Genomic DNA, 23443 nt, shown 5'->3' on the forward strand with positions numbered 1-23443 from the left:
TTAGTATCCCATAACCCTAAGTCCACTTTAATGTATGTTGGATATCTTATCGTACTGGAAAAATATTGGATTTGGACCAGTTGACTCTAATACCGGAGAAGAAACCAAACCATTCCACCATATTAAGTAGTCTTTTTAATTATTTGCATCAGCCAAGAAAAGTAGCATATCAGCTGCATACAGTACAATACCCTCCCACTATATCAGAGTCAGACCTAATACAACGACAAGGAATTCAATCACCAAGGCAAAGAGTGCTGGTGAGAGTGAACATCCTTGTCCTGTGCCCTTACTCAAGTCAAATGGGCTTAAACATATCCAAAAGCAGATATTTATATATCCCCCAACAGGGAACATCACTGTGGGTGCTGACCAATAGATATAATACCTTATATCATAAGTTCAATTCCCGACCATGGCCTTATCTGCATGGAGTTTGTATGTTCTCCCTGTGTTTGCGTGGGTTTCCTCCTGGTGCTCTGGTTTCCTCCCACACTCCAATAACATACTGGTAGGTCAATTGGCTGCTATCAAATTGACCCTTGCATATACAGAGTGATACTGAATACTGGGACATTTGTCATGAAAGTGAATTCACGCAAATTTTCCAAGGCACACTTGCGTATTTCTGTCTCTTGTTGCTCCCTGTGCCTGGTGAGGTGGGATGGGGGATGGAAGGGACGTGCAAATGCAGGCCGAACTACACTAAAGACATGTTCGCGCAAATGTGGATCACGCAGACGTGCAGAAACACACATACATACCTGTTAGTATGTTTTGCACTTGCTATAAGGCAGGTGCAAGAACATGCTGATGATGATGACTTTTCGTAAACCAAGCACATAAGCTGCTGATGCAGAGCCAGATACATCTCAAGATGCGAATGTCTCTGCATATGGGTGGAAATATGCTCATTTTCCATGCTGTTTTTACTGTTTTTTTAGAGTAAGTAACTCCCATTTTGCATACAACTCTGATTCAGGCCATATGTGTCTGTAATACACTGCAGACTGCTTGCATCAACAAAGCTAAGCATAATGCACAACATTCTGTTGACACAAAGAGGAACTCAATTACATAATTGGAAATAAATGAGAATTTCATGAGTTTTTGGAGAGATCTAAAACCAAAACCAAACTATAGCCTGGTTTTGCCAAAAGTAAAACCAAAAGAGAAAAATGATTTTAGAAACAAAACAAAAACTCTTAGTGGCTCACTTATCTCTTATATATTATTGTACAATGTTGTTTTCAAACTATACAAAGACAGGATTTATGTAATGTCCTGGTGCCCAAGAAGCAACCTGGGTCATACATATTGCCAAGTATTGTCTCAATAGCAGATTGGAATAGTAGCTTCTTAACATGTGATGGTAGAAAAAGATCAGGCAGTGTCACAGATGTATGCAAACACTGTTGTAATGCAAGCCAGCAGCACTTGGAATCTGTTACTAGTGCCCTGCTAGGTGAACTAGCAGATAATGATGTGGCATCCTGATGCACACTGATGCTGTCTGGAAGATGTTGCAGAAGCGCACTAGAGGAGAACCCAAGCACTATGAGCAAGAAAAACTGGAATGACTCACAGACTGACTATGATCTTGCAGTTATTAGTGAAATAATAGAAAGTAAAACAATAATAACTCATATAAATAAGCTCAGTAGTGGCACTGACAACATCTCTAGCATTTTCAAAAAGACTTCTCCCAAGAATAAAAGAGAACACGATTGCTGTCAGCACTTGTCCTAGCTAGTGTTAATCATACATGTCTAGCACTATCAATTTTACAATACTTCATCTCTTATCACACTTTTATACATGATCCTTAAGCCTCATCAACTCACTAAGCAGTAATGTAGTGTAATCAATATCAACATACAGCTAACAATAAAAAAAATGGAAACATTAGAAATAATACTTACAGGGTCATTCATTTCAAACAAGTGCTTGGCCATATTTCACCTGCAAAACAAATAGTCAACATTTATTCACATATTATATTTGACCTATTTAAACATTTTTATATTGATCTAGCACAGATACAAAGAACACTGACTGTTTTTTCATGTAGCACACAAATATCAACTTTAAATTTCAGTGTACAAATAAGCTATCAAGTATTTGTGTGCTACATGAAAAAACAGTCAGTATTTAACTTATGTGCAAAACAGAAATCTAGTTTGCACCCCTTGCATTGTAGCATGGTTTTGTCCAGGAGACTGAAATAAGATGCCTCTTCATTTAAGATCCTTAATGAATCAGGCCCCAGATCTGTGCTCTTCATCTGTCATAACCATCGGCTGAAAGGATCGTGACTCTGCACACTCCATAGAGATCTATGAACACTGCCAGATGTGAGTGCATACATACTGCAGAATTGGAACGACATAGTCCCATTGTTGAACGACATTTTTAGTTTGATTTAAAAGTCAAATGAAACATTACGATGTGCTTAGGAACGATAATCGTTCATCATTGTAGCGTACACACTAATGCAATATCGGGCCGAATGGTAGTTTATCATTTGATTCACCCAATAATCAGCTGAAAACATTGTAGTGTGTACCCAGCCTTACACTGTAAACAAATACATTACATAAAACAGTCATATATATTTTATCTTAAAGTACATAAAACCAGCAGATAAGGGGTCTATAGGTCATATGTTCAAATAAAGGAAACTAATGAAAGAAGCAGCAAGCAACATCCTGTAGAAGTGTAATATCAATTTGATAGCAGTAACATATTTATGAAATCCATAAATAATGTTTGTATCAGAGAGTTAAAGGAGATGTGAACTCCAATTTTATTTTTAAAGGCAAATTGTTTAAAAGTATTAGCCTCTCTGCAGTTCTAAGGACTAATTATTTTACATAGAACTGCAACTTTGTTATAACTGGAAGTAGATGTAATCTCAACAATGAAAATGCGACATTCAGATTGCGGACACTGTAACGCTGACACAGTTAAAGTTAGAATTTAGACGCGTTCATTATATTGACAGGGTTAAAATGTTGGCACTCCCACCGGTAAAAGGCAGCACAATCTTAAAAAACAGAAATGCGTGCCCCCCCCTCCCCCAAGCAGCTTAAGACCTCCCCCTTCTGTCCATACAGTTTAAGACGCAGTAAAAATTTTTGAAAAAACAGAACTCAAAGTAAAAAAAAAACAACAACAAAAAACAGTCCCAGGCTGGATTCCATTGGGAGATGGGTTCTGCAAAAATAAAATGCTCACAGCCCCACTAGTGGTACTCAGTCCCATGCTGAAAGCACTAGGGCTCTTCCCACGCCCCTGGGCGCTGGGTGCGGAGTAATAATAAAAGTAAATAGAATTAACAGTAAAAATAAACCATTTTGTTGATGGTGCACTACAGGACCCAGCATGCCCAGGCATTGCTTTTTTTTTTTTTTTGCTGACCCTAGGGAATCTAGACCTTTAATTTTTTTTTTAACATATGTTCAGTTTTATTGTTTTGGTTTTTTACTGTATACTGCCGGTGGTAGTGCCTGCGTCTTAAGCTGTTTGGGGTGGAGGGTGACACATTTGTATTTTTCAACATTGTGTTGCATTTTTTTTTTGTTATGTATATTGTGGGTGGGGGAGTGCCGACAATATAAATCATGCATTATGTCGACATTTTAACCCTATCGACATTCGCAATGTTGACATATTTAACCTTTAACCCTGTCAACATAAGAAATATGTTGACCTTTTAACTGTGTCGACATTCTGACAGTCGACATGTTCATTGTCGCCTTTTGTACCCAACCCGTTGTAACAATGTAAAAAAAGATCACAGGGATCTCGGCTGCTTGCCAAACTCTATAGAAGAGACCACTGAAGGTAGAGGGATATCAGATCTGTGACTATCTTTTTAATACCAAAGCTCACACATGCAAATAGATAGGTTAGATTTGTTGTGCTATCAGGGAGGTGCACGTTCATAATAACATACATATCTAGCCAACACATAGTTATACTACATCTGAGAGAAAAGAAAACATTTTGCCTTGTTACTTTGATCCTGTTTGTCTCTTTTGGTATCAGAAACACAATCTGTACAGATGTAAATTATATATATATATATATATATATATATATATATATATATATATATATATATATATATATACCCTATTTGCTGGCGTATAAGACTACTTTTTTGCCCTGAAAAACATGCCTCCAAGTGGGGGGGTCGTCTTATACACCGGGTCCAGTATCGCGCGGTACCCAGTGCGGCCGCGGCGGGTCATCAGCGTGGCTGCGCGAGCATCAGCAGCGATACAGGGGTGCCAGCCTTTTCGGCGTGACCGGCCCGTTCTGCTGACAGGGAGGGCAGACAGGGAGCAGGGACCAATCCAATCAGGCTTTGTATACAGCCAACAGCCAACCACAGTACTGCACCATTGTACAGTACAATACAGCATAGAAAATGTCCAGCAGTCAAACCCCTATCAACCCTATCATGGCACCAGCAAAAAGAAAGAAATATGATGCAAGTTTTAAACTTAAAGTTGTAAACTTTGCCATGGAACATAATAATTGTGCTGCTGCAAGACAATATGGAGTAACAGAAAAGATGGTTCGTGACTGGAAATCAAATGAAAAAGCATTAAAGATTATGCCAAGGGGTAAGTGTGCACTTGCTCTCTCCCTCTATTTGTTATCTTCCTTCTATCACTGACTAGTGAATTACGTTTAATAAACTTGCAATGTTTTATGTTTACTGTACATGTTTGATAACATACAGCCTTGTGACAGTTTTCCTGCATGTCATAGGCATTCGAATATAAATTAACATGTTGAAATCAAATCTGATGTTCTTTTACGTTTTATTTGGTGTGTGGAAGGTGTGCGGAAGAGGGGGTAGTCTTATACGGCGAGTATATAACAAACTCTATATTTTGAGTGGAAATGTTGGGGGTCGTCTTATACGCCCAGTCGTCTTATACGCCGGCAAATACGGCAAATATATATATGGAAATATATATATGGAAAAAAAAAAGAAAAAAAAAAGAAGAGATATATATATATATATTATAAATAACGTACAGATGCAGTGGTTATAAAAAGTATTCAACCCTTTAGGATTTTTTTCACTTTTTTATTTTCTTCCACCATAGTATCAAAAAGAATTTATTCTGCATATCTTACAACTGCCCTATAATATTATATGATAAAAGCTAATTATTACAAATAAAAAACAGTCAATATTTTATTACATAATAATTCATAAAACCACCTTTAGCTGCAATTACACCCATGAGTGTATTTGGATAAGTCGCTATCAACTTTGGAAATTTGGACACTTTCACCCATTCTTCTTTGTTTGAAATTCAAGACATTTATTAATTTATTTATTGTACCCAAGCAACTCCATCAGGGCTTTTGCTGTATTCTTTTGACCATTGTCCGCTGGAATATATGTCTTTTGCCATCTCTTATAGACTGCAATAGGTTTTCTTTCAATATTTGTCTATATCTTGCTCCATAAATGCATCCCCCTTTTTTTTTTTTTAAACAGGTTTCCTGGTCCCTGAAGTAGAGCAGCATCCGAATAGCTAAAGCTCTTGTCGCCATTCTTTAGGGATAATGATATTTAGTTCTAAATGAGATTTCATGTTTGTTTATACTTTGGCACCTTCCCACAAAGTGCAGATTTGTGAAGTGCCTGGACTATTGTACAACAGACAGTTTCTCTCACCTCTGCCACAGAAGACTGTGTATCTGTTAGAATAGACCTAGGAATCTTAGGGACATATGCAATTAGCCACAGAGTGCTTCCAGAATGGTCGCAAAGGCATTCCGCAGCAATGTAACATCGTGGATTTCTCTTCGCCCCATAGAGGAGCGAATAGAAATCCGCGATGTTGAGGCACTGTAGTATCTGCAAATGTGTGCAGCTGTTATGCTCGTAAGAACACTGTGGCTAATGTCGCTCGCTAAGCAATCCTTCTTTAAATCCCTTATCTCCTCCCAGTCCTCCAACCCCCGCCGCCTCTTCGCTACCTTTAACACTCTCCTGTCTCCCCCACCCCCCCCCTCCCTTCCTCCTTATCTGCCACTGACTTCACCTCCTTTTTCTCCTCTAAAATCGCGGCATTCAGACTTGAAATCTCCTCCTCCACCCACTCTTTCGCCACCCCCCCTCTCGCCCTTCCTCCCCCCTCCACTCTCCCCCCCCTCTCCCCCCAGCCACCAACTCCTTCTCTCCTTCCGCCCCACCTCGGGTGAGGAAGTCCACTTTCTCATTTCTTCTCCCCCCCCTTCTACCTGCCCCCAGGACCCCATCCCTTCTCACCTTCTTCGCTCCCTTTCCGCCTCCACCTGCTCCCACCTCGCTCACCTCTTTAATCTGTCCCTCCCCACCGGCATCTTCCCCTCCGCCTTTAAACATGCTCTCGTCTCACCCATTCTCAAGAAACCCAATCTTGACCCCACCTCACTCTCTAATTACTGCCCCATTTTCCTTCTTCCATTTGCCTCCAAAATACTCGAGAGACTTGTCTGCAACCGTCTCTCCACCTACCTCTCTGAACACTCCCTCCTTGACCCTCTCCAATCAGGCTTCCGCCCCCTCCATTCCACTGAAACTGCCCTGGCTCAAGTTACGAACGATCTCCTCTCGGCTAAAGCCATGGGCCACTACTCCCTCCTGATTCTCCACGACCTCTCAGCGGCCTTTGACACCGTTGACCACCCCCTCCTGCTTCACACCCTTCAGTCTATTGGCCTCTCCGGTACCGTCCTCTCCTGGTTCACCTCTTACCCTGCCGACCGTTCCTTCTCTGTTTCCACCTCTGATTCTCTCTCCCCTTCTTCCTCCCTTCCAGTCGGGGTCCCTCAGGGCTCTGTCCTTGGACCCTTACTATTCTCACTATACACCTCTTCTCTGGGTGCACTCATCAGCTCCTTCGGCCTCAAATACCACCTTTATGCTGATGACACTCAACTCTACCTTTCCTCTCCCGATCTCTCTCCCTCCCTTCTTTCCAGGGTATCCGCATGCCTCTCTGCCATCTCCTGCTGGATGTCCTCTAGATTTCTTAAACTCAATCTTGCTAAAACTGAACTCATTGTCTTTCCTCCCTCTCGTACCTCCTTCCCATCTGACCTCTCCATCACTGTTGACAACTCATCTATCTCCCCTGTTCCCCAACTCCACTGCGTAGGTGTCATCCTCGACTCCTCTCTCTCCTTTGCCCCTCACATTCACTCTCTCGCCAAATCCTGCCGTTTCCAGCTTCGCAACATTGCCCGCATTCGGCCCTTCCTCTCCCAGGATGCCACCAAATCTCTCGTCCACTCTCTGATTATCTCCCGCTTGGACTACTGCACCCTTCTCCTTATCGGCCTCCACCTCTCTCATCTCGCTCCCCTTAGATCTGTACTTAACGCCGCTGCTAGGCTTATTTTCCTCTCTCGCCGTTCCACCTCTGTATCCCCACTCTACCAAGCCCTTCACTGGCTCCCCTTCCCCTACAGAATCCTTTTCAAGCTCCTCACTCTGACTTACAAGGCCCTCGCCAACTCCACTGCTCCCTACATCTCTAACCTTATCTCTATTCACACTCCCTCCCGCTCACTGCGATCGTCCAACGATCGTCGCCTCTCTTCCCCTCTGATTACCTCCTCTCACGCACGTATCAAAGACTTTTCCCGCGCCGCTCCCCTCCATTGGAACAAGCTCCCCCGCTCCATCAGAACTTCCCCTAATCTGTCCTCTTTCAAACGAACATTAAAAACCCACCTTTTCCTTAAAGCTTTCCAGTCTCATGCCTAAACTCCCACCGGTCGGCTACCTCTCTTTCTCATCCCTTCTTCCCTTCTCCCCCTTCCTCGACTCCGTCTCCATTTCTCCCGTCTCTCCGTCTCATCCATGTGTCTGTCCGTCTGTCTTCCCCTCCCTTTAGATTGTTCGCTCCTTTGAGCAGGGCTCTCCTACCTTCTGTTTCCATCACTTTTAACTGCGCTCTCCAGCTACTCAGCTCACCTCCTCTCAGTCCCTCTGCCCTCTGTCTCCTCTCGCTTCTCTCCGCTCCCCTCAGTGACTCTCCACCTGTCATCCGTGCCCACCCTCTTGGGCCATAGTTACCTGCCTATACTTACTTTTCCCCTCCCTCCCTCTCTTTCATGCTGTGCCTGAGCCCCCAGAGTTATAGTGCTTACTGTTACTAGTACTGTGCTGTTTCACCTTGTACTGTGCCATTGTTTGTCCTTGTACGGCGCTACGGATACTTTGTGGCGCCCTATAAATAATAATAATAATAATAATAATAATAATAATAATATTAATAATAGAATTTGCCCCCTGGTGGCCTCCCTAACAAGTGCCGTTCTCCAACAGATGCTCAGTTTGGAGCATGGCCTCTTCTAGACAAATTCACCGGTCAGCACATATTCTCTTCAATTCTTTGATTGGCTTGACAGTTCTCTGGGGCATATAAAAAGTTTTCTCAGCCTCGCATTGAATGCTCTTTGATCTTGTTAATGTGAGACCTCTCGTGTATTTATTTTTAACTCAATTGAAGAACATTAATTGTACACAGATGGACTCGACTCAGTTGTGACCTCTGAAGAAACAGCACCAGTGTATATTAGAAAATGGGAGGAACAATTATGTAAATTCATTTTGTTTCCATGATGTAAACATATGTGGAAATTTATAGAGGAATGAATACAGGCCAAATACTATTGTAAAGACTGTATTAGTTGTTGGATGGTTTCAGGAAGGGGCGGTATATAGTTAGAAGTCAAAATTTGGCCTATTAGACTTTTGATCCAGGTTTGTTCCAGTTGTTGATGGAGGTGCCAGATGCAGGTTTTCTGGGAATTTCTGGACAACCCTGTTGTGAGATAGCTGCATGACTTCATATCCTAATATGATTCCCAAACTTAAAAAGAAAGCAACAGAGCACTCCCCAGAAGAATCTGCTAAAATGCAATGCAATTTTTTTTTTGTATGAACTAAGTTGCTCTGGTGTTTTCTGCTGTGTATTTAATGAAGCTTGCAGTTTTGTGAATTAGCCAGAGCACAAACAAGCAGTTGTTTTGGAACCCAAGGCAAGCATACCTATCTGCTCTAATCCTTCTCTGCCGCCTTACATGTAGATATGGCATAATTAAATATTCTGTAATGCTACGGGATGGAAATGTTATCTTATTGGAGAGTATTCTGAAAAGTGTGGTGGACCCACAGTAACCAATCACACATTTGCTTTCATTTAATAAACTTTATTATTAAATGACAGTATCTGCTTTCCATGAGATACAGCACAAGTTTTCCTGTGCACATGTTTTTATAACTGTACTGATATGATGGCCTTAAAAGGAAAATTTAAAATAGACCCGTGAACAAAGCTGGATAGTAGACAATGTTGGGATATTTATAAGTTATTACGTGGGCAAACTGAAGCACTGTAATGCTGTGACATGCTCTGTACATCAAGGTTTTCTGGTGGAGGTCTAATTTCATCAAGTGTACCCTTCAGTGCACTGGGGAAGATCCCCATCAATCAGGAACATCTCTGTTTAAATACATTTTTTGAAGTGGAATTATCCATTAAATGAATCTAAAAAGCCATAAAAAAGCAGGGAATCTGCCTGCTGGATGTGTTCAGGTAGAGAGACCTGTTACTAGAGATGCAGTTCTCCTGTGGTCAATGTTCCATCTATGTTTTGCAACTGAGTGGAATTATTTTGTGGTCAGCAAACAATTCGGCAGTAAATAGGTGGCGAGCACATTTTTAGTGTAAGTGGTTATATAAAATAATGGTTGGGGTGTTCCTGTATTTACTTATTCTTTAATCCTTCTTAAAGGATACATATCTGTAGTGTACAACATAATATAGCACTTCATATCTAGCAATGACTGCGTTAATCTGAACAGCAAATGACCTTTTCTTAACCAACCAATCATAATCAGTTGAAGGATATATAGCAAACCGCCATCATCATCATACCCAACAAGTGTCACCCTCTGCACACTTTAGCGTATGGTTCTATTCTTTTGCTAGGAATATAAGAATTAATACTCTAGACAATGTGTGCAGAGGGCATAGGTGGCCCATCTTCCGCCAACTCCAGTAAATTACGTCAAAGCTGGCTCTCTTCAAATCCTCCCTGCACCTCCTCATCACAGTCTGGGGTGATTCAAAATTACGATCAAGGTATCATTGATCCTATATGACCCCAGAACATGTAGTGCCTCTGTCAGGGTCATTCAAGTATATCAGCACAAGCTGCTCATAGATTTGGGGCAGTGTCAGTGAAGGTGACTGTAAGTGTGCCTGTCACCTATGACGTCAACAGATAGCAGCCACTGTGTGGATCCTTTGGATCCATGAGTGACAGCATGAAAACTTATACTTTTCAGCATGAACCTGAAGGCTCATTTAGAAACCTGCATATTCAGACTTGTGCTACCTTATTTATTTGAGTAAGAGGGCCTACTTTTCCACCATGTCCATTTCAAAGTGCATGTCCAGCTCCCAGACCTTGGAAATTATTTGTTTACTCAAAATAATGGCTTTACATGCTCAAGTACAATAAAGGTTCCCAAGGTTCAGAAATATAAGCTTTACATTCTAGAACTGAGGCACTGATGGGGACGTTCCTAGAAATATATATGTGTCACTCAACTGCTAACATCACATTATTATGGAACCACCTTTACCTGAGGCCCAACAGCTTTAGAATCATTATGCACCATTCTCTCAAAATGTGGGACTCTATCAACCACTTACAGAAACGTATGTCTACTAATTTACCTTTAGGAACAGCATCAGGTAACACATATTTTCCTCTGGACTAGGGCTCTTGTTTTTCCTTTCCATCCATTATCAATATAAGGCCGGTGAATGCTTACTTAACACTTTGTACAGCTGAGCAAAGCTAAGGTGACCTTTCACGCAAATCGAGTTTCACCTCCAACAGGACATTACATACAAGTGTAATGATTCAACAAGCTGACATGCTTACTATCTATTCATTCTGCTGGGGTGGGGCGGAGTAAAACAGGAAACACTTAGCGTCAATTTCCGCTAGTCAAAAATGTAAAATATTGTAGCCAATTGTGATACCCCAAAACTTGAGTACTCTGGGGTGTATCTATATGTTCATGTACCTTCTTGTTTAGATGTGGTTACATGTTGTTATAAGTGTTTATAAAGATTTAAAAAAAAAAAAAAAAGATTTCTTGAGGGAAAGTGACAGTTGGGGGTGGTTGGTGGTTGCCGGGGGTGACAGTGGGGAGTGGTTGGTGGTTGCCAGGGGTGACAGAGGGAGAGGAGTGTGATACTCAGGACCGCTGAGAGAGATCCCTGTGTCTGATAAACTGAGAGCGGAAAGATAGGGACAGAATGAACATCGAACAATGTGATATATAAGCAGAGAAAAAGTGAAAAAATGGAAGAAGAAAAAGAGAGGTGTGAGTAAAAAGTAAAGTGCTGAAAATCACTATGAAGTAGAGAGATCTATGAATACACACAACAGAGACTGAGCTATGTACTGAGGACAGTGTGAGAGGAGAGAAAGTAGAGAGATCTGTGAGTACACACAACAGAGACTGAGCTATGTGCTGAGGACAGTGTGAGAGGAGAGAGAATAGAGAGATCTGTGAGTACACACAACAGAGACTGAGCTATGTACTGAGGACAGTGTGAGAGGAGAGAGAATAGAGAGATCTGTGAGTACACACAACAGAGACTGAGCTATGTACTGAGAACAGTGTGAGAGGAGAGAAAATAGAGAGATCTGTGAGTACACACAACAGAGACTGAGCTATGTACTGAGGACAGTGTGAGAGGAGAGAGAATAGAGAGATCTGTGAGTACACACAACAGAGACTGAGCTATGTACTGAGAACAGTGTGAGAGGAGAGAGAATAGAGAGATCTGTGAGTACACACAACAGAGACTGAGCTATGTACTGAGAACAGTGTGAGAGGAGAGAAAATAGAGAGATCTGTGAGTACACACAACAGAGACTGAGCTATGTACTGAGGACAGTGTGAGAGGAGAGAAAGTAGAGAGATCTGTGAGTACACACAACAGAGACTGAGCTATGTACTGAGGACAGTGTGAGAGGAGAGAAAATAGAGAGATCTGTGAGTACACACAACAGAGACTGAGCTATGTACTGAGGACAGTGTGAGAGGAGAGAGAATAGAGAGATCTGTGAGTACACACAACAGAGACTGAGCTATGTACTGAGGACAGTGTGAGAGGAGAGAGAATAGAGAGATCTGTGAGTACACACAACAGAGACTGAGCTATGTACTGAGGACAGTGTGAGAGGAGAGAAAGTAGAGAAATCTGTGAGTACACACAACAGAGACTGAGCTATGTACTGAGGACAGTGTGAGAGGAGAGAGAATAGAGAGATCTGTGAGTACACACAACAGAGACTGAGCTATGTACTGAGAACAGTGTGAGAGGAGAGAAAATAGAGAGATCTGTGAGTACACACAACAGAGACTGAGCTATGTACTGAGGACAGTGTGAGAGGAGAGAAAGTAGAGAGATCTGTGAGTACACACAACAGAGACTGAGCTATGTACTGAGGACAGTGTGAGAGGAGAGAAAATAGAGAGATCTGTGAGTACACACAACAGAGACTGAGCTATGTACTGAGGACAGTGTGAGAGGAGAGAAAGTAGAGAGATCTGTGAGTACACACAACAGAGACTGAGCTATGTACTGAGGACAGTGTGAGAGGAGAGAGAATAGAGAGATCTGTGAGTACACACAACAGAGACTGAGCTATGTACTGAGGACAGTGTGAGAGGAGAGAAAGTAGAGAGATCTGTGAGTACACACAACAGAGACTGAGCTATGTACTGAGGACAGTGTGAGAGGAGAGAGAATAGAGAGATCTGTGAATACAAACAGAGACTGAGCTATGTACAGAGGACAGTGTGAGAGGAGAGAAAGTAGAGAGATCTGTGAGTACACACAACAGAGACTGAGCTATGTACTGAGAACAGTGTGAGAGGAGAGAAAATAGAGAGATCTGTGAATACACACAACAGAGACTGAGCTATGTACTGAGGACAGTGTGAGAGGAGAGAAAGTAGAGAGATCTGTGAGTACACACAACAGAGACTGAGCTATGTACTGAGGACAGTGTGAGAGGAGAGAAAGTAGAGAGATCTGTGAGTACACACAACAGAGACTGAGCTATGTACTGAGGACAGTGTGAGAGGAGAGAAAGTAGAGAGATCTATGAATACACACAACAGAGAGTGAGCTATGTACTGAGGACAGTGTAATTCAGTTTATTTGGCATGAAAAAGAAATTTATGGGCCCCAACCACGTGCACCACTTCTACAAATAATTATCGAAATATATGATGTGGGTCTTAAAGTTGTATTGAGAAATTAAGTTATACATTAGTATTAGATATGTCAGTGTTATTAGTATGGTGAATTTATAGATTTGCCAATTGTAAATAGTTTTAAAGTGATAAGATATTGTTTAAAAATAATTGTGTGATTCTAAAATGAATATCAGAATAATTAATAATAATAAAAGAAAGTTAGTTCAGAATACACTTGTGTCATTTTAAATCTCTGGATAAATCTCCTTAACTCTCTGGTGCATAGAAAATCTGAAGTGCTAAAACCAGAAAGAGAACAATCTAATACTGGTAAGGTGCAATTTCAACGTATTACTCTAAATAACACCACGCGGGGTATTACACAATTGCTAAACAAATAGAACATTTTGTGGAACAGTTTTCAACATTTTGGTCTCGTCTAACACACTGACTGATGAGTTGGTGTATAACAGTTTGTTTGGATGGTATATGGTCATGGTTTAGTTTATCCAAATCCTACCAAATAATTAAAATAGTTATATTAGAGGCTACAGAGGTGGTGTTCTCCTTATTTGGTGGCGGTGTAGCAGGGTACATAGATTCTGGCCAAAAATATACCAGATGCTCTTAATGTTAATCTTTCTGATGGCCAGGCAAACTCTTGTGAATGGCTGTAAATCACCTTTGCAAGTGAGGTCAAGAGTGGGAACAATTGGTTTCTCATTAACAGATATTTATCAAGAATCCTTAATAACTGCCATCATTCAATATCTGATTACCTACTGTACCAGTTTTGCAAATATTATAGTACATGCCGATGCCTTAAAAATATAGGTATGACTACATGTTGTACATGAATACTTATACACTGCTTTATTAAAATAAATGTTCCATCTACATTTGCATATTTTGAGAGCAATGTGAATTTTGTTGCTTTCTAGTATAGTAAATGTACTGTGGTTTCACATTTGTAAAGGTCATGTGTTCCTCCATGAGGGACATGACCTATATTTTAAAGAAATTGCTTCCGTTTTGGAAAACACTGTTGTTTACTGTACTTCTGCTGTACTTTTTTATTTGCACTTTTATATATTATGAGATTTCAAGAAAGGTTTTAATTTGCTTACATTCCACATTCCACTATGTAGACAAAGGGGTATATTTACTAAACTGCGGGTTTGAAAAAGAGGAGATGCTGCCTATAGCAACCAATCAGATTCTAGCTGTCATTTTGTAGAATGCACTAAATAAATGAAAGCTAGAATTTGATTTGTTGCTAAATATACCCCAAAATGTTTTATATTAAAACTTCATAATGCACAACAATGAAATACTTACAGCAGTAAAATCTTAGTAGTTGTTCTCTCAAAGAGGGTGATTTATGCTTGGCCAATGTAGCATCGTACAGCACTGTCATTTTCTACTTTTCCATGCACATATTTTCCTACTATATGGCTTTGCATGTCAAGGTGGTGACTGGTGTAAAGGTGCACATGACTTCTCATGTGATGGATAGAATACATATTGACCTGCACACACGGAACTGCAAAATTACTATATTCACAAAAAAGTCTGGGTACACCTCAGATTGTAATGAGATCCAATGGGATGAATGCATCATAAACCTAAAGGTATTCTCCACTGCACTTATAGATTTGAAAACCTGTAAAATGTTGCTACATTGTATCACAGAAGTTTTATGCAAATATCCCACAGAGCTTTATATTTCTGGCTTCCTTCTATGTCTGTATTTGTTTAAGTCATACAGACAGGCTTTGCTATTTTTCATGCTGCTGGACACTGCACAAATGTTCTTTACGGTCTGCTTTAGATATAGTGTCATCTCTGTCATTTATCGGAAAACAAAAATAAGACATTTCTGTGTGGATGGTGTAAAGGACTTACTGAATATATAGATTAAGCCAACTAAATATGTACATCACCTTTAATGAAGGTCAAGGAGGACACCCTCAGGAAAGTGGGACAAGTTGAACCTAGTGGAGGTGGAAATGTGTACGTGGCATTTCTTTAACCTGACTTTTAAACAAAATTAAGCTGCAGGCCATATGGCAAAGTGAGAAGGTAAAACCATTACACAAAATGGGCAAATTAACTATGTGACCAAATAAGTGTAAACGTGCAAATGGTGAGGGCTAGATGTAGAGTTTTTCACATTTTTATGTTACAAACACACACAAAAAATTGGTTGGAAAAATGCAGTCCTATGTATGTAATTTGAGTCATATGCATCTCAAGATACATCACACTCAAATGTAGCATTATCTTTAAGTCAATTGTCCAAATAATACATATTTATGCCCAATTATAGCAAGGATATGTGGCTTAAAAATGTTGGTAGTATGTGCGAAATTCACAGAGATACAAACATTATGAACCTTTTAACCTGCAAATATTCAAATTAAAAGGACAAATAAGAAATTCAATCAGTGGTGCAGTGGGTTCACTCTGGGACCACTGTATAATGTATACAGGCATTGGGTCCGCCCCTTGCCGCCTTAAAACCGTCAATCTCACTCTGCCCATTGTAAGTGACGACATTCCCACTCAACGCCTTTTCTCCACTCGCAATTTATAGCAGCCGTCTAACAAGTGTTGGACATACTATCTATGTGAATTATGGAAAGCCTATATATCCTCAATGTCGCCCTTATACTAATCAGCCTTTTTAATTAGTTCTAACTATTGTTGGTATTACTGTCTCTGGAAAAACTACTCCACTCACTGTATCTTGATATAATATTGCCGTAATACTAATGTACTATATTAGTCAATAAGTTAACAGTCAGCTATATAGTGCTGCAGGTTTCATTATTATCATCATCATCCTGTATCTTTATACCAGGCCTCTTGTTCCTGTAAAATATAAACTTCCTAAGAAACCTATCTAGATATACATCCAAAATGAATTTGGGCATATCTCCAGGTGCTACACTTATAAATACAACCACTTACTGTACTCAACTTACGCTTGACTGCCCCTGTTCTGCTTCTCTTAAGCCGGAGGCCACAAGTCTATAATACACACAAATCTAAAGTATTTTGCTACTCAGGCTCAGTATGGAAATATGTATTTACTTTCCTTCCTCTCATAGAGGAACTCGGATGTTCATGACAGCCCCAGCAATGTGCCCTGGAGCCTTTGGATCAGCATGATCGCTATATCTGCAATGTAGAACTTCCACACTGGGATTGCTATTGAAAACTGTCAATGTCCATAAAGAGAAAGCAATAAGAGGGAGCACCAGCTAGCATTAGATTATTATTACAAGTGATCTTATAACACTGAGCTGCAGATGACACCAGAGTGATCCCGCTGTACCCCTGATAAAAATAAATAGATCATTCAAATGTATTCAATTTTTTTTTAAAAAAGATATAAAATAGTAATATAGTAATCTATTAAAAATGTCTGTATTCTCCAGCACCATAAGACTACGCCCCCCATGTGTCATGGTGAATGTTGACCAAAGCTATAAAAAGGATATCAACACCCCCTCTACAGCCCAGGAAATAATGTGTTCTCACTTCACCAGCCAGGCCTTCCCTTACTCCCACCATACTGTGGTATATGCTTTGAACTTATGAGCAGTTCCAGCACATTTTACATTAGAACATGCTGATTACATTTTCTGGTACTTGTCTTGGGTCTCTCTAATTGTATTGAAGATATGTGGAGAATCATTTAAACATTTTTCTAATTTCCATGGTTTTAACTTTACAGTGCAATAAAAAAAAAAACTGATTATAATAATACGCCACACATTCCAAGCATGACATTTATGATAAATGTATTGTTTAAGAACTATACTACACCTTTTATAAACTGTGTAAGACTGAATAACACATCAAGATGCACTTCTACAAAGTTTCCATTTGCTATATAAATGGCTGAGCGTCTTTCCACAATGGAAGGTCGGCCCCTTTAAATCCATCCTGTTGACCCTTCCTCTAATCTGTTATAAGCTTACTCCACAAAGTGAAATTGTAATTTTTGCACAGCTCCACAAAATAGGCCTATGTCATACCTGGCAACAACGCCCTTGGTCCACCATACTCATCACATGGGCTGAAGCACATGTTTAACTGGGTCAACCAGAAGTTTGATGTGTAATTTTGCAGAAAGTATTAAAATGAAATAAAGAGAATGGATAGGGTCCATTTTATGAGTATTCCTTGCTCTGAGGGATATTGTATAGCTCTTTCACCTCTACAAATAATTTGAATATTGCACCAAATCTGAGCTGGTGGTAATCGTGCCTTGTACTGTATTTTGCAATAGAACAAATTTTGGTTTTGAAAAAACGTTGGATATTGGGTACAACCCAGATGAGCTCTACTAAATATCCACTCGATATACTGGAGACACGCTGACGGTAGGAACTGATTCGCACTCATATGATTATAAGCGATGAGAGACGGTAATCAATTGATCTTTGATATATTTCTCTGCTATATCTCTACATAGTTAGAGAATGCCACTTAAGTTTTACGCTGTCCGTGAATAGAATGAACTATTACTAAAATCATTTGCAAATCACGGAAGTAAAAGACTTTTTTTCTTTTCCAAGTTTAAGATCAAAACACCTGTGTTGATTTGAGTCTCCTTATATATATATATATATATATATTTCTATGAAGAATTCTCACAGGAGATGGACTGAGTAATTACATTTTGGAAGCATTACATCAGCATAATTACATGGTTTATATGAATACCGCATTAGAAGTTGTGCTAATTGCTTTCAATATATTGAGTATTATCATATTTGCTTGCCATAATATATAATATATGGAGTCATCTTGATCTTTGAGGCATTACGAAGATAATTTTTATTGTGGAGCTATTTCAATACAATCTATTGCTTCTTTTTGCATTAATTTTAGCTACATTGTATCCAGCTGGTACGTATTTTATCAGTAGCGTTATATATGGTATGTATACCTTTCCTTGTGTGTAATATATCACAGTGCACTGTGATTTTATTAATGAGATAGTTTCCATTAATGTGTTATGCATGTTTTCATCAGTAATATGTAGATGAGATGTATATTCCATTTTTTATATATTTTACATGGTATATTAAACTATATGTAGGCAGCACGGTGGCTAAGTGGTTAGCAGTTCTGCCTCACAGTGCTGGGGTCATGAGTTCAATTCACGAACATGGCCTTATCTGTGTGGAGTTTGTATGATCTCCCCGTGTTTGCGTGGGTTTCCTCCGGGTGCTCCGGTTTCCTCCCACACTCTAAAAACATACTAGTAGGTTAATTGGCTCCTATCAAAATTGACCCTAGTCTCTCTCTGTCTGTCTGTGTGTGTTAGGGAATTTAGCCTGTAAGCTCCAATGGGGCAGGGACTGATGTGCACGAGTTCTCTGTACAGTGCTGCAGAATCAGTGGCGCTATATTAATAAATGATGATGATGATATGTTTGATGATTCGTGACTGCCTATTGGTTCACACAATATTACATTTATTTTTAGGCCAGCCTGATTTTTAGCGCTGCAATTCCTTTCTTTTTTCAATAAATTTTGCACCTTTCTGAAGTGTATTACTAGGTGCATTTTGCCCAAAGTAAATATAAAGCTTCAACATAAACAAACGGCACATAAAGGCAGCCCAGATTTACCCTCACTCTTAAGATTAATCTAAGTTATAAACAAAGCTAAGCTGAGGAGTATTTTAGGGTTAAAAAATGGAAAAGTTTAAGTGGTGCTTATAAAGTAAAGAAGAAGGTTGGATTCCGATGTGATGATTTCAATTTTGCACAGTATGTCTCTCGAGATTTTTCACTTTTAGTTTGCACAAGCATCCCCTGAGAGGAGAGTGGGGGGGCACATTGGTAGCTAACCGAGATGTTTTGCAGTTCGCATCCAGTGCACCTTATGTAGTAGGTAGCTTAGGAATAAGAGAGGAATAAGTTTACCCTGGTGGTTACTTGGGCTTAGGCCAACCTTCCACTCAGGAGGTAATTCATCCTCTTCATAAGGCCCAGCTAGACCTATTCACAGGCGCACACTAAATATACAGGATAGCGTGATGGTCTCCTGTCTACTAACTCCAGGGGGTAAATGTATTAATGTCCGGATTCTTCAACTCCGGCGTGTTCAGCGTCTTCGGCGATTAAATTTAAAGCGGCGCTGCATTGTAAAGGGAAACTTCCCTTTACAATGCAGCGCCGCTTTAAATTTAATCGCCGAAGACGCTGAACACGCCGGAGTTGTATTAATGTCCGGATTCTTCATTTACCCCCAGAGTCTGATTGTGTATACTATACTGTATATCGCCCTCTACTCTTTTCTTTCACACCTTGTTGGAACACTGCCTTCTCATGTTCTACCTGTTTGCGGCAACTTCCCCTGTTTGCAGCCACTTGTCAGACTCAAAAGTCCGTTTTACTGAAACGTTTTCAGACTCGTCCCTAGAAATCCTACTCTTATAATAATGACTACAAGGGTGCAGGACTGTTTGTGTGTGCCACATTCATTGTTTTGTTATTTTAAATCCATAGTAGTGGCGGAACTACCATTGGTGCAGCAGGTGCGGTGCACCAGGGCCCATGGAGATAATGGGGCCCGCGGTACTGGGAACTGGTGAGCTGTGGGCCCAGGTTCCCTCCTCCCTGCTTCCCTGCACCGGAGCCCACAGCTCGTTAGTTCCGCCTCAGATCCATTGTATTACAATTTGGATAAAGTTTTACTTTCTTGGTAGCAGTGATATCAGCTTTGGTTCACTTAGTGACTCACTAAAATATACAATTTATTTACAGGAAAACTTGGTGTGTGTGGAGGACTTACTATCCGTGCCATACTACTTGCTAGGACTAATGAGCGTCGATGACTACAAGTTCCAGAGTCACAGATAAGACATTTTAGGTCATATATAGTAACAACTGAAATAAACAAAATACAGGCTGCAGTTGAATGATATATAAATCAGTTATAAAATGCATCACATTTTACATCGAATCATAGCTAGACCTACTATGTAGTATTATAATCTTTGTTTACACAATCCAAAAGGAAGTAAGATGAATATTGAAATTCAGGTTTATCAAAAGCCAAGTCAGGAGGAAATGTTTTCCCTTCTGTTTTATTTTGTTTTTGGAACTATAAAATGGGAGACACATACATAAAATGATATGCAGAATACAGGGCGCAAAGCATTAGTGTAATACTACATTGATAGAGCAGCTGTCTGGAAATTACTGCATAGTTTCTTCTCCTTGCCCACTGCAGTTTTGACATAGCTGTGACTTTGGACTCTAGATAAAGCAAGCCTATGTCAATTTGTTTCAACCCATTTGAATCAGAAAAAGAGGAAACAAACTATTTACCTTAATTAAATTTTCCAGTATCTCAGTTGGAATGCAATGTCATGGATGCTTTCACTCAGAAACATGAGACCACAGAACAGTTTAAGGGCTTGTTCATCCATTCATCATCATCATCATCATTTATTTATATAGCGCCAACATATTCCGTAGCGCTTTACAATTGGGGACAAACGTAATAAACTAATAAACAAACTGGGTAAAACAGACAAAGAGGTGAGAAGGCCCTGCTCGCAAGCTTACAATCTATGGGACAATGGGAGATTGACACATGAGGTTAAGTATACATTTTGCATCTTGGCCCAGCCAGACTGCAAAGGTAGGGTGACTCATAAGCTAAATGATCCTGTCACACAACAATGTTGGTCCGGGGGTAGTTGTCTTGTGTGAAATTGTGTAACAGGCTAAAGGTAGTGAGGTTAAGATGGTGGTTGAGGAATATTATAAGCTTGTCTGAATAGGTAGGTTTTCAGAGAACGCTTGAAAGTTTGTAGAACAGAGGAGAGTCTTATTGTGCGAGGGAGAGAGTTCCATAGAGTGGGTGCAGCCCGAAAAAAGTCCTGTAACCGGGAATGGGAGGATGTAATGAGGGTGGATGAGAGACGCAGATCTTTTGCAGAACGGAGTTGCCGAGTTGGGAGATATTTTGAGACAAGAGAGGAGATGTATGTTGGTGCAGCTTTGTTGATGGCCTTGTAGGTTAGTAAAAGTATTTTATATTGGATTCGGTAGAAGACAGGCAGCCAGTGTAGAGACATACAGAGTGATTCAACAGAGGAATAGCTATTTGCAAGGAAAATCAGTCTTGCCGAAGCATGTAAAATAGATTTTAGGGGTTTGAGTCTGTTTTTGGGAAGACCAGTAAGGAGGGAATTGCAATAGTCAATGCGGGAGATGATTAGTGCATGAATTAAGGTTTTAGCAGTGTCTTGTGTGAGATATGTGCGGATTCTGGAAATGTTCTTTAGATGTATGTAACATGATTTAGATATAGAGTCAATGTGGGGAACAAAGGATAGGCGTGAATCAAGGATTACACCTAGGCAGCGAGCTTGTGGGGTGGGATTTATGGTCATGTTATCAACAGAGATAGAAATGTCAGGTATGCTCTTGTTGGCGGGTGGGAATATTATTAACTCTGTTTTAGAAAGATTAAGTTTGAGTTGACGAGAGGCCATCCAAGATGAAATGGCAGAAAGACAGTCAGTTACACGGGACAACACAGATGTCGAGATATCAGGAGAGGATAGATAGATTTGGGTATCATCCGCATAGAGATGATACTGAAAGCCAAAGGAACTTATTAGATTTCCAAGAGAAGCGGTATAGATAGAGAACAGCAGAGGACCTAGCACCGAGCCTTGTGGTACTCCAACTGATAGGGGAAGCGGAGCAGAGGTGGCTCCAGAGAAATTAACAGTGAAAGAGCGATTAGAGAGGTAAGATGAGAACCAGGATAGAACGGTGTCTTGAAGACCTAGGGATTGCAGTGTTTGTATGAGAAGAGAGTGGTCAACGGTGTCAAATGCAGCCGAGAGATCAAGGAGAATTAGGAGAGAGTAATGGCGTTCAGTCTTAGCAGTGATCAGATCATTAACAACCTTGGTCAGCGCAGTCTCTGTGGAGTGTTGAGAACGAAAGCCAGACTGAAGAGGATCCAACAGGTTGTTTGCGGAAAGAAAGCGTGTGAGGCGAGTGTAGGCAAGTCTCTCTAGAAGCTTGGAGGGGCAAGGGAGCTGAGAGATGGGACGGTAATTTGAGAGAGAGTTTGGGTCGGAGTTTTGTTTTTTTAGAATAGGAGTAATCACTGCATGCTTGTATAGTGATGGAAAGATGCCAGTAGAGAGTGAGAGATTACAGATTTGAGTTAGAGGTGAAATGAGCACAGAAGACAGGGATCTACCAATTTGCGAGGGAATAGGATCAAGAGGACAGGAGGTAGAGTAGGAAGATAAGAAGAGCGTAGAAATTTCCTCTTCATTTGTGGGGTCAAATGAAGAAAGGGTGTCAGAGGGTAGTGGGAAGGAAATGAGCTGATGGCTTGTTGAGGAAGAGGATACCATTTCTAGTCTGATCTTGTCAATCTTGTCCTTGAAGTAGGAAGCAAGATCCTGAGCACTGATAGTAGATGGAGGGTTCGGGGTGGGAGGATTGAGAAGATGATTAAATGTATTGAAAAGGCGTTTGGGGTTAGAAGCCTGAGCATAGATAAGAGATTGAAAGTATGTTTGTTTTGCAGTGTCCAGAGCATTTCGATAGGAGTGGTAGACAGAAGTATATGTGAAGAAGTCATTAGAGCTTCGAGATTTACGCCAGTGACGTTCTGCTTTACGGGACAGTTTTTGAAGATTTCGTGTTGCTTTGGTGTGCCACGGTTGACATCGAAGTCGACGTGTAGTATGAAGTGTCGCTGGAGCCACTTGATCAAGGGCCGTTGCTAAGGTTAGGTGAAAATGAGGTACTGCCATCTCAGGGGATGAGAATGTAGAGATAGGGGAGAGAAGGTGTTGGAGAGAGGTGGAAAATTGTTGAAGATTAATAGAATTAAGATTTCTACGAGTATGAGGAGGCTTGGTTGAGTCAGACAGTAGAGAGGTTAGAGCAGTGGGGGTGAGAGTGTAGCTGATAAGGTGATGATCCGAGAGGGGGAAGGGTGTATTAATAAAATTAGAAACTGAGCATAGTCTAGAGAAAACAAGATCAAGGCAGTGGCCATCCTTATGAGTAGATGATTCAATCCACTGGGAGAGGTCAAGTGAGGATGTTA

The 23443-nt window shown here is 40.5% G+C and overlaps 1 protein-coding gene across 3 annotated transcripts in view; it reads right to left on the minus strand.

Annotated features, from left to right (window-relative positions):
- Window positions 1-23443, minus strand: part of NFKB1 (nuclear factor kappa B subunit 1) — a 98217-nt gene that overhangs the window by 68072 nt on the left and 6702 nt on the right. For all 3 annotated transcript variants that reach the window (XM_075201053.1, XM_075201035.1, XM_075201043.1), the window contains exon 2: window positions 1923-1962. In XM_075201053.1, the coding sequence (XP_075057154.1) occupies window positions 1923-1955 (33 nt within the window). In that variant the 5' untranslated portion in view covers window positions 1956-1962. The remainder of the gene's footprint in view (window positions 1-1922; window positions 1963-23443) is intronic.

The sequence above is a fragment of the Mixophyes fleayi genome, chromosome 1, assembly GCF_038048845.1.
Source record: "Mixophyes fleayi isolate aMixFle1 chromosome 1, aMixFle1.hap1, whole genome shotgun sequence".
Taxonomy (NCBI): Eukaryota; Metazoa; Chordata; class Amphibia; order Anura; family Limnodynastidae; genus Mixophyes; species Mixophyes fleayi.